We start from the raw sequence: 15,593 nt of genomic DNA, 5'->3' as shown, positions 1-15,593 counted from the left end.
CTTTGTAAGACAACACCTGTTTGTGTGATCACCACAGCTGTTTGTCTACTCTCACACTTGCTTGGTTGTGTTATCGATCAGGTTCCCATGTCTTACCTGTGCAGGTGAAACACTTGACGTGGAAGTGGGTATCTTGTACTCGTACCACCTCTCCTTTGCATATTTCCCGACACCTCTGGCACCGGATTGGTCCTGAACTTCGTTCACCACCTGCAGATCCTTGTTGGTAAGCTGCTGGAGACAAAAAACACACAAATTTAATATTCTATTTATGTGTTACTATTTTGTAACATGAATTTAATGTCCGCCGCTAGTTACTGTTGCTATGCCTGCCTCAAGCTTTCTACTCTTGAACAGCACATATGCAGCATACAAGACTGTTGCTTGAAAATCTCAGTAATTTTTGAAGGAATAGGTTCTCTCTGACAGTGGTGGAAGCCTCTCACTTCTAGCCAGCAACAGAACAAATTTTGCCAAAATGACATCTGTTGGTGGCATTTTTTATCATCATTATAGCTAGCCAACTAATAAAGCTAACGTTACCTTCATGAGTTGGTTGAAAATGCTGTCTTTGGCTAATGTTTCAATTTGAATAATTTTAAACTGAATTTAAATGTATGTATACAGATTATACGTATACATACATATATACACTTTGAGAATAGCACTTTGAGAATTGCTTGAATAGTAATTTGAATTCAGCCATCGCAAACTTCCCCCTAGATAACTAACTTTCTGTTGCTGCCATTACACAAGTTAGACCCAGATGGCACACAGAAGCACTGGGGTTTGCTCTGGCTGAATTCAAGTTGCCGCAGTTGCTACTGAAGGTCCCCCTCCAGTGCTTCCGCCTGCTCTCCTCTGGGCGAATAGTCTCCAAGAGGCAGGGAGTGAGACGGAGGGACCACGAGGTGCATGCGCCGACTAATTTGTCCCACTTGTTGAACAGAGGCGAGCCAAGTGAGGGGCTGAGCGAATCAATGTGTTGTGTGCAGCTTTAAAATACAGAAAATCCATAAGTGTTGATATTATGGTGGATGCTACAAATAAATCAATGTAATCAATGCAAAACACCAAAATGAAACTTACAGTACACACAGTGGATGTACTAGACATGAATGGGGCTTATTTTTCAACTCAATCTGGCCTGCAAAATTATTAGGGGTGTCCCCAAATAAGAATTTCCATAATCAAATCTGATTGTTCAATTCTATTATAATCATATGTCTAGCCTATCATCGACCTACCATCAAATCTTTTTTTTCTCACTGGCTGATATTCTCATTTGCGACTTAAGTTTCTACTTTTACTACACCAGACAAAAGAGCTGACACACCCAATTAAACAATTTGTCTTCTTGACTTGGCACAAGAACGCATTTCGTGATAGGACATGTTCCATCCAGTGCTGTCCCCAGTACTGAAACGTTACCAAGAAGATCTATAGACAGACAGACAGACAGACAGACAGACAGACAGCTTTTCTTGGTTGTTCAAACTCCGACTTTTGACTAGAGAAAGAAAGAGAGATGGAAAATGCAAGCCACAAACAGCTGTTTCAAATTGCCTCCCTCTGCTGATATTGACAGAGAATTGCTCATAAATTTAAAAAATACATAGCACTCTGCTGGTGCTAATTTCTCATGTGAGTGCTCTGATAATTTAATACCAAAACTAGGCTATACATCATGATTTATTGGAAGAAACCAAGCAATTCCTTCAGCACCCCCATATCCTGAATGAAATAATCCTTTGTTTCATGGCTACATTTGCCGCCACTGCCACGATTTAACTGTGAGATTAGCTGTCGAATTGGGGTCACACCTAAAAACAATATAGAACAAAATGTGTCTGGCTTTGGAAGTGATGCTGGGTTAGGTCTCACTGTAGGTAGTAGGCTCGTTAATGAGACATGCTAAGATTTGCAGCATGTGTTAAAGCAGACGAACATTGTCTCATCCATTCCTTACACTTTTGCTCTTGTTTTTAGTTTTTGAGAGAGTTAGAAAAAAACTATCCAAGCTCTATACATAAAGTTTCGATTACTAGAGCCCCATGTACACAGCTTCAGCATGTAAAGAAATCCAAAGCTTGACAGTCGCCAGGCCACAATCAACATTTCTGTCTCCAGCCACAGCGAATGCACTATCCACTTTAATGGACATAACATTGCATTAATTCAAAATCATAATGGATTTCAGCATTAAGCTGAACAAAACTGCTTTTCAAATTCAACGGTTTTTCCACTGTATGCAGAAATCCATCACCAGAACTGGGGCTTCTAGTGCACTACAGACTGTACTGTGTGCAGTTCACACAATAAGATCAGTGTGTAGCTCTGTCAACACTTGTTCTGAAGCTGTGAGGTCTGACACCTATGTAAGCTGGGTAAGCTCCAGGCTTTCTCTCCCACTGTCTCTATTTTTCACACACTCACACGGGCTGACACACACATGCACACACACACACACACATACATTGCTGCGTCAGGTTAGAAAGTGGATAGATCTCCTTACCTCATTATGCATTAGCTTACATGTCAGACTCTTGCAAGGCCGATAGCTATTTCACATTGTCAGGAAAGCAAGTTCTCACATACAGCCTTAACATTAATGGAGCAAAGGCTCTCACAAGCAAAAAGCTCCAAATGATAGATTAATTTGATCTTAAATGAGTGTGGAAAATTAATTTATCTAAGCCCTCTTAGGCTATCAGAGGCTCTTTAAAGGTCCATCCTCTCTTCTAGGCCATACAAAGATTCTCTTGCATCCACAAGCACAGATGACCAGCCTTCAAATACTGAGACTGTGCCAGAACAGCTGGGTTCACAGTCTCTTATTTTGCTCCATCTTCCTGAAGGAGCATGTGAGTGGTCCTACACTCGGTGGAAGGGGTATAATGGCAGGGTAACCAGCTGGCCTTGCTGTCTACCTGAAGAGCTGACTGAAGGACTTTGCTGCTTTAGTCAGAGCAGCACCAGCATATGTGCTGGCGTGACAGAGCTACTGATTCCATTTCACTGGATGAATCCCAGAGGACTTGCAGCACTTAAAAAGTCTAACAGCCTTGCATGCCTCATAGCCTGTGAGCACCCTTTGCATGCACCGAGTTTGATGAAAGTATATTCATGGTGTATAGGCTACAGTATGTGAACTGACTGAGTGTGAAGGCATGCATACATCCATGGGTGCAAGCAGGGGTGTAGTGCCATTTGCTAAAGTACCGAAGTGCACCCATGATCACGGTTAAGTTGTGGCTCATTTTGTAGGTTACATAACCACTGTTCTAAAGGTGGCAACTTATAACATGAAAGGATATTTGGCTGCCTTTTCATCTTTACTAGTTAACAGTAAGACTGAGAAAAAAATTATCTAATTCCTGTGCTGCTCAAAAATTACCGCTGGCAGCTACCGGCAAGTTTGCAAAAACTTAATCTCTAAACTTGGAGAAAAAAAGTGGCGGAGCCTTGTCCAGTGCACTCCCTCAGCACTACACCATCGGGTGCAAGACAGAATGAATGCATGACTGTTGTTTATTTTCCTGTTCAGGACAGGAGCGTGGGCATTGGAAATATGCAATCATGATTAATTCCCACTCCAATCTCCCACACTCAAGTCTCTGTTAGTTCATTGTTTTCCTCACAATGCTGGCAGCACTAATGGGACCCACTACCCCTGCTTGATAAGTGCTCAGCCACTGGTTCAAATAATGACACTCCCTTGACAGTGGGGCTTTTATATACATATATATATGTGTGTGTGTGTGTGTGTGTGTGTGTGTGTGTGTGTGTGTGTGTGTGTGTGTATGTGTATGTGTGAGACCAGGCAAAGGGAGTCTTTTTTTTTTTTATCGTAAAACCAAGCAACACTGATCTCATCAGGTGTGAATGAGAGATAATGGGAACTAATGGCAGTACATGCAAGCCTTTGCCAACACCTACTGAAAACACACAGGACATTTATTTACAATGCTGACCTTCTGAAATATTGCCAAAAACCCTGGCACAGCATAACCTCCTCTGCTTTCACCGCCCAGCCAGGCAAAGTTATATAAAAGAAATACTTGTATAAAAGAAACAACATACTGCATATAGAACCTGAGCGACGTGCCAAATGAAGACTGTCAACACATACTTAGATTAAAAAGGCAGAGGTGCGGCAAATAGCAAAGATTCCCGCTGTTGTTCAACAAGTATGTTCAAATGAATGAACTGCTTATTGAAGTCGTTGGATGTGCATGCCAAAAAGCCTCACCTACGTGGAGAAACCAGGCACACAATCAGCTCAGGAGAAGCATTACGCAACACTATCTAATTGTGTCAGGGCGTTTATTCTCATTGAACACAGCCATGATCTCTCCAGCTAAACCCATTATAGGGCTCTCAAACAACCCCTCATCCTCTCCCATGCTGAGGTGTTGAGTCATTCTTCTAATGATAGCCGCCAGACTACAGGTGTAATCCACTGACTCCAAATCAGTGGCAAGTGCCTCGGGAGAAAACAGCCTACAGCAGACAGGTGAAAAGAACAGGGCCAGGGTCAGAGCAGCCGACAACATCCCCAGGGACTGAGAGGCTGCTACTATTTCTGCCCCTGACCTGACAGCCCCCGGGAGGAACATGCTGGGAGCTCAGTCACAAGGGATGCTGGGAGATCAGTTGTGACGAGGGAGTGGAGTGAAGAGTAAGGCAAAGAATCAAAAAGAAGTGTGTGGACTCAAGATGAATTATTAAAGGAAAAATATTTCACTTCTTTTACTTTACTTTGTAGTAAGTAACATAACCATTCTTTCCAGATGTATCAGCTTAGTAGGGAAAACTTGCAGATCTAACCCAGGTTTGCCTGATGCTTGAAGTCCATCATTAAAGTTTACCCAACAGGTTTGCATATCTGCCTTTTTATTGCATCTGTCAGAAGCCCTTAAAGAACGGTCTGACCAAGAAGCAGTGAAGAAAATGTAGCGTAAACTGCAGGACACATGTACATCTGCAACAAGAGAGAGGAACAGGAGAAGAGTGGACAGCCAGCCATCAAGAAGAAGTTGAAATCTATGGAAGCAATGTCCTTCTTAAAATCTTCCAAGACAAGGAGAGGGTAACAGCAATGATGATGCTTACAACGAAGTGCAGTCTAATAGTTGCACAGCATCACTTCATAACTCAGGTGCCAAATGCAACACGAAAGCTGAAAGTGGTGACAGCCAGGGAGGCAACGTCAGTGGAGAAAAACAAGGAAGCAACTGTGTCTTTAGATTTTGCCTCGCACTGGGAATTTTTGTAACAAATAAAACAAGAAATCGCTACAGGTTCAGTGTGCAAGAACCAAAGTTTAAAAATGCACGTGAATAAAGGACTTGGTGTCAAAAGCCTTAAGCAGCTTATATGTTAGTGATACCTACCTGTAGCTTCAATTTTCACAAGCTATTGTTGAGTAAGTATAAAAGTAAGTGATTTTGGAGAAAAGGCTAAATATTAATAGAGCTTCTTCAAAACTGGGCCTGCGGTTAAGGGTTTGTGACAACATAGAAGTGGCGTCTGCTCAGTTTAGTAATAGCTCAGTGGTACTTGGTAAGCTGGTATTCAACAAATCTTCACAAGCTGTGCATGTCTTGTCAATCGGGAGTTTTCCAAGTTCTAATTTTTAGCATTTTCTGAGGCAAAAACTGCATAAATCCTACAATAGACATTTCTACCAAACACATCATCAGTTGTCACCAAACCAATCAGTAAAGTGAACTAATATATAGTTTGAATAATGGAAGCAAGACGCATGCTTCAAGAAGTCACTGTATTGAAGTGACTGGTTAATGCCCCAGCTTTTCTCTTTAGATACATCAGATATTTTACACAAGATCATTGGGTCTCAATCCCTTATGTGTCTTAGTGGCAAATTAAAAACATATTGATTCATTATGAATCCCATAAGAGCCTCAGATCCACAGGGCTCAGCCCACTGTCTGAAATAAGAGTTACTTGCTTCAGCAATTGAGAAACATGGTGTTGTTGGGGAAGATTCTCGGTCATCCATGTCATGGTAATCTTAAGTGTTATATCATAAGCAACTGGATTTGCTTGAGTTTCTTGAAGAAGATTCCAGAGTCCTATGACTCTGGAAGGATTCACACCCACACAGAATTTTAAGCCTACGACTCCGCACCAGTCCGTTAGAACTGAAGAGGCCACTTGGATGAGAAGGGAAACGTCTTCACAAAACTCGAGCACGTCCAGCTGTCTACAATATAGCACTAAATATAGTGTTAAAGAGTAAACCAAAATCCAAGCTTCAAAACATTTCTTTAGGTACCTCTGAATCATATCACTGTTACTACATTAATGTTTTTTTCCCCACAGGTTCAATTGAATGAAACTATCTGGTTAAAGGAGTATCTAGCTAAAATATGCTCTTTGTTTTTAAGGAGGACATCCTATTTAAAATCAGCACTGTGTCCTATGTATTGTCCCAACAAAGCAATACCATGCCTCCCTGTCTGTAATCAAATGCATCCAGTGATCAGGTGTCTCCCTGCCACCACCCCCCCTCCCTTCTCTTTATCTCCCTTCGTCTCTGTCAGGACCTTGGCCAGGAGCATTCATCAGAGCAATGATAGCGTCCAGTGGTATCACAAACATACTGTCACTCTATGGAGGGAGAAAAAGGTCAGACTGCTACTGACAGTCTGAATGATCACTCAGTCCCACCAGAAGCCAAGGTCATGGAGACCGAGACCTTGAGGATGCCACATACAGCACAGACCCATTGGTGTAGCTTTGAGCCGAACAAGTCTTCTTTACTTACAGATTAAATGGAAACAATTTCCATGCAGTCTCCATTGTTCCCTTTCCACACGCCTTTAATGGCTGTACACAAATCAAACTAAACACCACTGTAGTAACCACAATGACTGTAACTGCAAATGAACAAGAGAAACATGTGCCTAATTTTATGTTGGACTGTAAATACATACCAGTTGTACACGACTGTGTAGTGTATGATGAATATTCATGTGTGCATCCCAGCATCTGTGTTTGCATCTGCGCATCTTTGTCTCCCACCTTTGTTCTCTGTGTTATTGAACTAAGGCGTCTGGCAGGAGGAGTGATAAATGGTTTTTGGCTCTGGTTTGGACTGCTCACCAGATGAGGCAGAAGAGCAGGAATCATATATGATACAGCTCCCCTCCCTGTCTACCCTTGTTCTGACTCATTCCCCCCACAACCCAGAAAAAAACCTGACATCAAACCAGCAAGGGAAATATCCATCATGTAATTGAGTGCCGTCCCATGTATCTATACATTTATTTTTTTTCCTTCTAGAAGCGGGGCCTAAGGAGGACACTGTCTGTCAGTGGGCCACTGGATCAGTCTTTTCATTCATACACTTTGATCCAGACCAATGTATTATATCTCTGTAATGACTTGCCATGAAATTAAACATGAATATTAATTGTTCCCAGAGGGTCATTTCATAAAATTTTGTGGACTCTCTGACATTTTGTCTATCACCGTCATAAAGTGACGTTATTGCACTATTGGCAACCCACTCCTTTTGCTTCTGTGGCCACCATCATGTCAAAGCAGTCTGTCAAAGCACTACATTTTAAACGTTTTACACCATCTCAGTAAATATTAGACTCTTCAAGTACCACCACTATGACGGACGTGAAAATACAGTAGCATAGGCCTATGCTTTTTAGCAACGTATCCACGCAGGAAGCAGGTTCATACCTACAGTAATCAGAGGATTGTTTATTGTTGACTGTTGTCAGCCACAGCCATGCTGTACAAAGGGGTAGCACTAGAAGTGGCACTTAAACTCTTCCGCAAAACTCTCATAGACTGCAAGGGCCACAGTGTTTCCCACAGAATTACAATCTATGTGTGGCGTTAGATGATGACGGAAGGGCAGGGGGCACGCGCTGACTTTCCATGTTTTTTTTTCTTCAATTGTCTGCGTGTCCTTGTATCACTGTTTGTCCCCTCTCTAAATTCTGTGTATTTTACAGCTCTGTGAATGCAGCACAGGTGCAACTCTTCTTTTTTTTTCTTAGCAGCAGTTTGTGGAGTTTTGGAGTGAATTGATCAGTCAATCCGATCAGATCAGCTCAATGGATGAGAGGAGCAGCTGTTTGTGAGTGAAAGCAAACTTTAGACCTAGCGAGATTTATACAAAATCCTTATTTGATTATACCACTAAAAAGTGGGCGGGCTTGGATTGTAGTGTGATACTGAGCTACAGCGAAGTCGGCTGCTGTTCAGACCGTTGGCTCCTCACTCACCTTCTTCGTTGTTACATCAGAAGGGGGATGAAGGAGAGACGGATGAATTAGATATCGGCCACACTGTTTTGGAAATTAAAAAAAAAGTGTTGCCCACTGATATCGGAAGACATATCTCTTCCTATCTCTCTCCATATTGCTACTACAACCCCCAAACGGTGAAGTGTGGTTTTATATGACTGATGTGGCTAGCTAGTGGCCCAAAGGGATCCCAAAAGTTATTCGAGGATTCATTGTCTGGTTACTATTAATTTATTCTCCAAATTTGGCAGGAGTGGAAATTAACCTTTTTGTCCACCTCCCACAGTGGCTGGTGGATTCCAAAATCTACCAGCCACTCAATAGACTGCTTTGGTTTTTTGGCTGGTGAGTGAAGAAAATCGAGCAGCCACCTACATATTTTACCAGCATTTGGCTGGTGGCTGGTGCTAATTTCCTACCCTGAATTTGTGCCAATCCTTTTAACTGTTGTTGAGATATTTTAGTCTGGACCAAAGTGTTGTACTGACTGACTGCTAGTGTTGCTAAAAGACTATTCATGAGACTACATAGCTGAGCAAAATGGGCAATACTTCCATGGAGACTGCAACTATGGCTGGCGTTGATTTCCATACTTATCATGTATTCAAACCATATATGTCTTAATCATTAAGTTGCATGAGACGCAGACGCGCTTTTTGAAGTTAAGACACCCAAATGGGAATGCCTTTCGGATGTGTTTCGTCTGAGAACTCTCTGCTATAGAGGGAGGAAGAGAGAGAAGGAGAGAGCTGTCAGTGCTGTCTGTGATGTATGGCTCTGCAGATCCCCTCAGGTCCCTGAGCTCAATGATCAGGATATTGATCAACATGTGTTTTATCACTCCCCTGAAACGCACATACTGTATGTACAGTACACTGTACCTCAGAAACGGCCTGATTTGCCAGTTAGGCTACATTTTTTGCAAAACTTGTGTCTCCACTCTGCCCGAATATAGTGTGCATATAGTGGTACATCTTAAGTATGTTAAACCAAGGTCCTTTCCACCAGAAACTAACCTGCTGCACACACAGTCCTGCCTCGACCGCCAGCCAGGCAGAAAATAGTCTGACCACACACACACACACACACACACACACACACACACATAGAAAACCCAGTGACCATGAGAGATAGAAGGCCCAGAAGATGAAGACAGACAGTCAGAGCTGTGTGTAATTACTCTGTGTGTGTCGATGGCCTCTGGGCTATCACACCCAATGCAGCGGAAAACACGGCACACAGCACAGCCTAACAGGCCCATTCATGTCCAAATCTTGAGTGTTGAGAGTGGACGGGAGCATATGTTTGACTGACCAGAGGGGTGGGAGTGAGGAGAGGAGAGGAGAGGAGAGAAGAGGAGAGGAGAGGAGAGGAGATGGTCTTTCCTCAGCTCTGATGCCTGCTGTGTTTATGCCTAAAGCCAAAATACAGACACATGTCACACCATCATCTGCCTGCTGTGACTATGCTGACACACACACACACACACACACACACACACACACACACACATACATGGTACTGCACACGTACACAAGATGGCACGTATTCACAGGCAAATGGTAAACCACAGGTTGACATGTTGTTGATGTGTGTGTTTGCCTGCATTTCTTGTTTAAGCACATGCTTTTAAATCATCAGAGCCTGTGACAGCTCGCCACACGCCGGCTGTATGCGCTCCTCCTCCTTCTGTGTCAGCTGAGAAAAGCATTTTGAGGCTTAACAAAAGAATTCTAAACATTTTCTCAGGGAAGCCAGGAGCTGCGACACCACTCCCAGCACGCACGGCACCGGGAGCTGGCAGTCAGGCAAGGCTCGGTACCACAGGGTTAAGAGCACTGGATGAATAATGTAGTGCCACACAATGACAGGCTAGATTATGAATGATGCAGTAAGACCCGGTTCCTCCTGTAGACACGGAGGACAGGGGAGGGAGGACAGGAAGCACATGACACCATCAGTTCACAGAGGACCTTGTGCTCATCAACTTCTACTGCCCTTACTGATAGCCAAGAGGGAAAGGGGGGGGGGGGGGGGGGACTTTCTTTAAAAGTCTTATCTTGGAGAGCCACGCCGTATGAATCAACCAGTGAGAACTTGAGAACAACAAAGTGGAGGCATGCATACAGGCGTGCACATGCTCACACAGCTGACCAGCCAGCCCTACAGGGAAAGCCCTGATTCAGCTGACAGAGGATCAGGGTCACAGTCAGCTAATACAAGGTCAGCTTAGCATCATGGCAGGCCCCGGGCCGAGTGTAGGGTACGTATGACAGAAGCCCTCGGGCTGTCAGACTTATTTGTCATGTGCTGCATCACAGTGAAGCAAACTCCACGAGACCAACAGCGGTCACGTCAGAAACCTCCAGCTCCAGGGGCTTCCTGCTCCTGCAATGTTAGAAGACAGGTGGAGTTTTATGAAGAGGCAACAGCTGAGAGCTTGGGTGGTCTCCCATGAGAGGTCAAATGTACTGCTGATAGTAGCGAAGAGGATGAGGAAGGAGAGAAGAAGATGAAAGAGAAGTGACGGAAGAGGGGAGCAGACACTGGGAGGGCCCAAGCAACACCTGTTATTGGGATGAAGAATCCCAAAAATGCCCCTGGATACATGAACTCTGGGCAAATGCTACTTTGACCTCCAGATATACTTAGCTCTCCTATCCTCTCTAAACCTGCCCCAAGTCTATTATAGAGGTTTGCTGCACACTATAAGCAGAGGCATAATTCACAACAACAGTTCTATAATTATGTACTGGATGTACATAAGAATACAATTTAATATATCTGTGTAATTTAATTTAACAGAATACTGAGGTGAATTGAAATTACATTGTTTATATTGACACTTGCAATGGTCTGTTTGATCACATAAAGGCTACTATTGTTCACTGCTGCTCTCACATGTAGGTATTGTCTTTGCGCTTCAAGTGGAGAGATAAAGCGCGCAGGAATGGACTTACCACTGGAACTCATGATGCCCAATGTTTATCTCAAACAAAGCGCCTCCGTCGACAGTAATCCCATAAAGCAACAGCAAATCTTCACGGAGCAGTTCACTCCTTCCAAATTGTGTAATTAAAAAAATATCCAGCAAACGCAAATGATGCTTCTCACTCTCCTGCTTCCAGTCCAGTGTCTGAGAAGGTGGACAGAGCCCGGAAAGATGCGTCCAATAAATGTGTGAGAAAAGAAAAATAAAGCGAGGATATTTCCAGTGATTGTAAAAATCCAAAATAAAGCTCCTGATCTTGCTGTGTGAGAATGTCGGTCGCGTGTGTGTGTGTTTTTTTCTCTCTCCCTCTCCCAGAGAAACAGGCGCCAGTTCCAACACAATGCTGCTCAGTCGGATTCCACCTTCACATTTTCGCTCCTGGCTGATTCCAGCTCCGCCGCGCTCTCCCTGGCGGTGCACTGCTGCTGTCACCGTGCGCCTCTCACACACTCAGCACACACACAGCACTCCTGTTCCGCCCTGCACCTTCAAAATAAATAGACCATAGAAATAGACTGAACCTGTTGTATTTAAGCCTGCAAATTACTCAAAGTCTAACCAAATAAAATACCCTTAATTTGCCCTTAACTTATCAAACACATGAATATAAATCAAGGAGTTTCGTTTGCTTTAATTTAATGACAATTAAAACATAACAAAAACATTTACAAGCCATATTATGAATGAACTTTTCAAATAGATTTTAAGGGATGCATGGCTTTTTCCTCAATTTACACATTAATTTGACATATTTCATTTAATCCATTAATTCTCAGTTGCAGGTGATATTCAGTTAAGGGCCTAAGGGACCTTATAAAACCCAAAACTAAACCCCTTAAGGACACTCTTTTTTGAAAGCTTTTAAATATATATGTAAAAAAAAAAAAATAATGAAATACTGATACTCAACTTGCAGCTTGTGGAAAAAATCTGGCCCACAATAAAACTAAAGAGTGAGTGCAGAGTGCATTGAAAAAAGCATCAAAATAGACCTTTTTTTATAAATAATAATTAAAAAAAAAAAAGTGCAAGGGAAAAATCCTTTAGGTCAGTGGTTCTCAACAGGCCCAGCCACGGGGTCCAGTCTTCCCCATAGTCATAGTTCAAGGTCCACACAGTTTAATATATTCAGTAATATACTTGCATTTGAACATGTAGTTGAGCTAGTTTGCTGTCTCTGTTAAGTAGCTGTGCGTAAGTCATTCGCTCTACAGCAGGAGATGGCACTTGAAAATAACAGCTCTGTGCCAGAAATTCACTGTACCTCAAAATAAAGTTTGTTTTTTACAAATTTGACACTTCTGTGAGTCACTTACGGTCCATTCATAAAGGACCTGTGACCCACTTTTGGACCATAACCCACCTGTTGGGAACCACTGCTCTGGACTCCCTGACAGAGGTCTGTGCTACGCCCTCAATGTCCTTAAATCCTAAAACACTCCTGCATACACCTGTCCTTTGTAGGGCTTGTGACAGGCTGCACCGGCTGCTGTGACTGGCCCCTAACCTCCAGACATTTAGCAAAAGTGTCCCCCAGGCAAAGCAAAGTGAGTATCCCTATTTTAAGGGGTAATTTACACATTACTTTGGCGGCATCTGCCCATCCATTAATGGTTAAATTAAGGTGTTAGTAAGGAATGTTAAGGGTTCTCAAAAAGGCCAAAAATTAACCCCTTAAAACATGCCATCCAAAGTAGATTTGAAGAGGTGCATGACATTCCCCTACTTAATTTACAAATAATTAATTGTAAGTGTTTCCCTTTATTGTTGAGCTTTTATTCTGTTAGACCTTCATCAGAGCATACATGAAGCAACAGTGGACAGGCAGTATGCAACAAACCCGTGCATGACCCTGGTGGTAGAAGCTCCACCTCCTGGGAGTTGTAGTTCCCCCTCAACAATAAAGTCAAACACTGCATAGATGTAAATGTGCAAAAATATTTTTCTACCAATCTGGACTTCCTGTTGTTTCCAGTACTGCGCCAAGACCAAGCTGGGTGGAGCAGTGGTTGTTTTGTAAAATGATCAGTTTAAAATGTTATCGTGTCTGAAATGTCACATTAAACATGTAACATGTAATATGATGTTATCACAAATTGTTATTATTTTTTTTTCTAAAATCAACATTGAAATAAGGACTCAATCCTCTGGAAAGTGCCAGTTTGTGAAGTTGCAGTTTGGACATATTCATCCAGGCATTAGCACACACCAAGCAGGCTGTCTTTCTCATATTTCACTGTAGCTGTCATAAGATAATGTCTTAATTAGAAGTGAAAGTACTTAGTGACTACTTAGTGTTACTTGGATCTGGAGACCACGTAGCTGCGAGCAGAGTTGCATGATTTTATTGTGAAACTCAAGTTCTATTATTTCCGGTGTGGCTCTGCCTCTCTGTGGGTGACTTGACTGCTCCCTGTCTTTATCCTGGGTTAAGCGACGTCACTCCGGGCTGCTGTGGACGCTTTGGGGACACTGTAGCCTACATCACACTACTGGAAGTGTTAAGTGTTCAAAAGCCATTAGTCTCAGTCTTCATTCATTTTTCACAGAAGGTGAGATAAAGATTCTCAGTGTCTGCAGCGTTTTAAATTCATTTAACAGTGAGTCAGGCCAGTGTCATTTAAAATGGGGCAGAACAATATGAATCACATTAGTAACCTTTGAAGAGAACTACAAAGAACACTTGAAACTAATTGATTGAAAGACACTAGAGAGCCTTTGTGAGACAGAGACTTGTTGGTGTGTTTTGCAGGGCTTGACTGGGCTTGTTGCTAAAACTGTTCAGACACCGCCCTCTTCTGGAAAGTCGACGTAAGCAAATTAGTTAATTGGATTATTTACGGTGGAGCTGTTGTGGAGGAGAGGAGGTTAAGTGTGAAGCTGTGGACAGACTTACTATGCTGTGTTTGGTTGTAGAACCACAGTGATTACTTTAACTGGCCTGTGAGTTTGTCCCAGCACTTTGACTTTGTATGGTTGACAGCAGAGCTGTTGTGCAGTCTGACTAAATGTTGTGTTTGCATTCAATAGGATCAGTGGTATCAGAGTGGAAAGATCTCCATCTTATGGTGAAACACCCATCCGCTGTTTCCCAAACAGTCTCATTAGTCAAGTCAAGTCATGTTTAAAAATAATTGATGTTGGCTGGATGCAACATACAGTAAATGACCCATCAAAGGACGTCGAGACTACAGAGAAAACAGCAGGCAACTTTATTGGAGCTGAAACTGTTGAGGTTTGTGACATCTATCTATCTATCTATCTATCTATCTATCTATCTATCTATCTATCTGTTTTGTGTTTCCTGGTTTTAAAGGCTGTATTACAGTAAAGTGATGTAATTTTCTGAACTTACCAGACAGTTCCAGCTGTTCCATTGTTTGCCTTTACCCACTCAGTCATTATATCCACATTACTGATAATTATTTTTAAAAAAAATCTCACTGTGTAAATATTTTGTGAAAGCGGCAATCGTGAACCCTACAATAATATCTATTAAATATTAAAGTATTTGGTCTAAAATATCGATTGATTTCCTCCTTATTGCCCAGCCTAATCTGGAATGCATTCCAGTACTATTTAATTGTTATTTATTTGACCTTTATTTGACTTGGCAAGTCATTAAGAACAAATTCAATTGTAATTGTTCGTCACTGTTGTAGAGGGTCAGGTCTGCTGAATGCTTGATAATATTTTGGTATGGTCTATGGTACTATGTGTGTACTGTTTTTATTAAGCTGTGTGTGTGCGCGTGCTGTTGTTATTAACCGACTGCCGTGTCCGGTGTCCTGAGGAAGCCCTGGTTCTGAATCCTGTAGGAAGCTGGACAATGGCGGGATGTGAGAGGCGCCCCTCTCTTTCTCTCTCTCTCTCTCTCTCTGCAGTCTTACCACTTTGGTTCTGGAGCTCAGTGGTTGTACAAGATGTTTTCTCTTTGTCCTTTAATCTGCTTTACTCCCTCGGTTTGGTTTTCAGTTTCAGCGGGGTGCTTTGTAAAGCCCTAGTGTGGATTTCAGCGAAAGGGAAATGGATATCAAATGTTAAAAAGCAATTTAGAAATTCCTTCATCATGGAGGTGCTCTGTTGGCAAAGAGGACAAAAGTTTGTACTGTATGACCTCAGTGTCCTAAATTCGTCATTGTTTCGCTGTCCAGGAGATTGAAATCATAATCTAAGACTGTAGCCTGTCTTGTGTTCATGTTTATAGAGAAGAAGAATTCTTAATCTTACTGAAACAAATGAAAAATCTAATATAATACGCCACACAATGATTTTAAATGTATTATCCTGTTTGTACTACACTGTGT

General features: G+C 42.3%; 2 protein-coding genes across 6 annotated transcripts in view; one reads left to right on the top strand and one right to left on the bottom strand.

Moving 5' to 3' along the window:
* ablim3 (actin binding LIM protein family, member 3) overlaps positions 1 to 11,726 on the bottom strand; it is a 58,991-nt gene extending 47,265 nt beyond the window's left edge. For 4 of the 5 annotated variants that reach the window (XM_049586081.1, XM_049586083.1, XM_049586084.1 and 1 more), the window contains exons 1-2: positions 11,255 to 11,726; positions 97 to 234 (exon numbers count right to left, since the gene is read on the bottom strand). In XM_049586081.1, the coding sequence (XP_049442038.1) occupies positions 97 to 234; positions 11,255 to 11,267 (151 nt within the window). In that variant the 5' untranslated portion in view covers positions 11,268 to 11,726. The remainder of the gene's footprint in view (positions 1 to 96; positions 235 to 11,254) is intronic. The other variant, XM_049586082.1, reaches the window with a different exon arrangement.
* Positions 11,727 to 14,413: 2,687 nt separating this feature from the next.
* sh3tc2 (SH3 domain and tetratricopeptide repeats 2) overlaps positions 14,414 to 15,593 on the top strand; it is a 28,613-nt gene continuing 27,433 nt past the window's right edge. Inside the window, exon 1 of the mRNA XM_049585734.1 lies at positions 14,414 to 14,521. The gene's annotated coding sequence lies outside the window, so the exon portion shown is untranslated. The remainder of the gene's footprint in view (positions 14,522 to 15,593) is intronic.

Source organism: Epinephelus fuscoguttatus, linkage group LG9, assembly GCF_011397635.1.
Source record: "Epinephelus fuscoguttatus linkage group LG9, E.fuscoguttatus.final_Chr_v1".
Lineage (NCBI taxonomy): Eukaryota > Metazoa > Chordata > Actinopteri > Perciformes > Serranidae > Epinephelus > Epinephelus fuscoguttatus.
The sequence above is the reverse complement of the archived record's forward strand: the minus strand, read 5'-3'. Positions and strand labels throughout refer to the sequence as shown.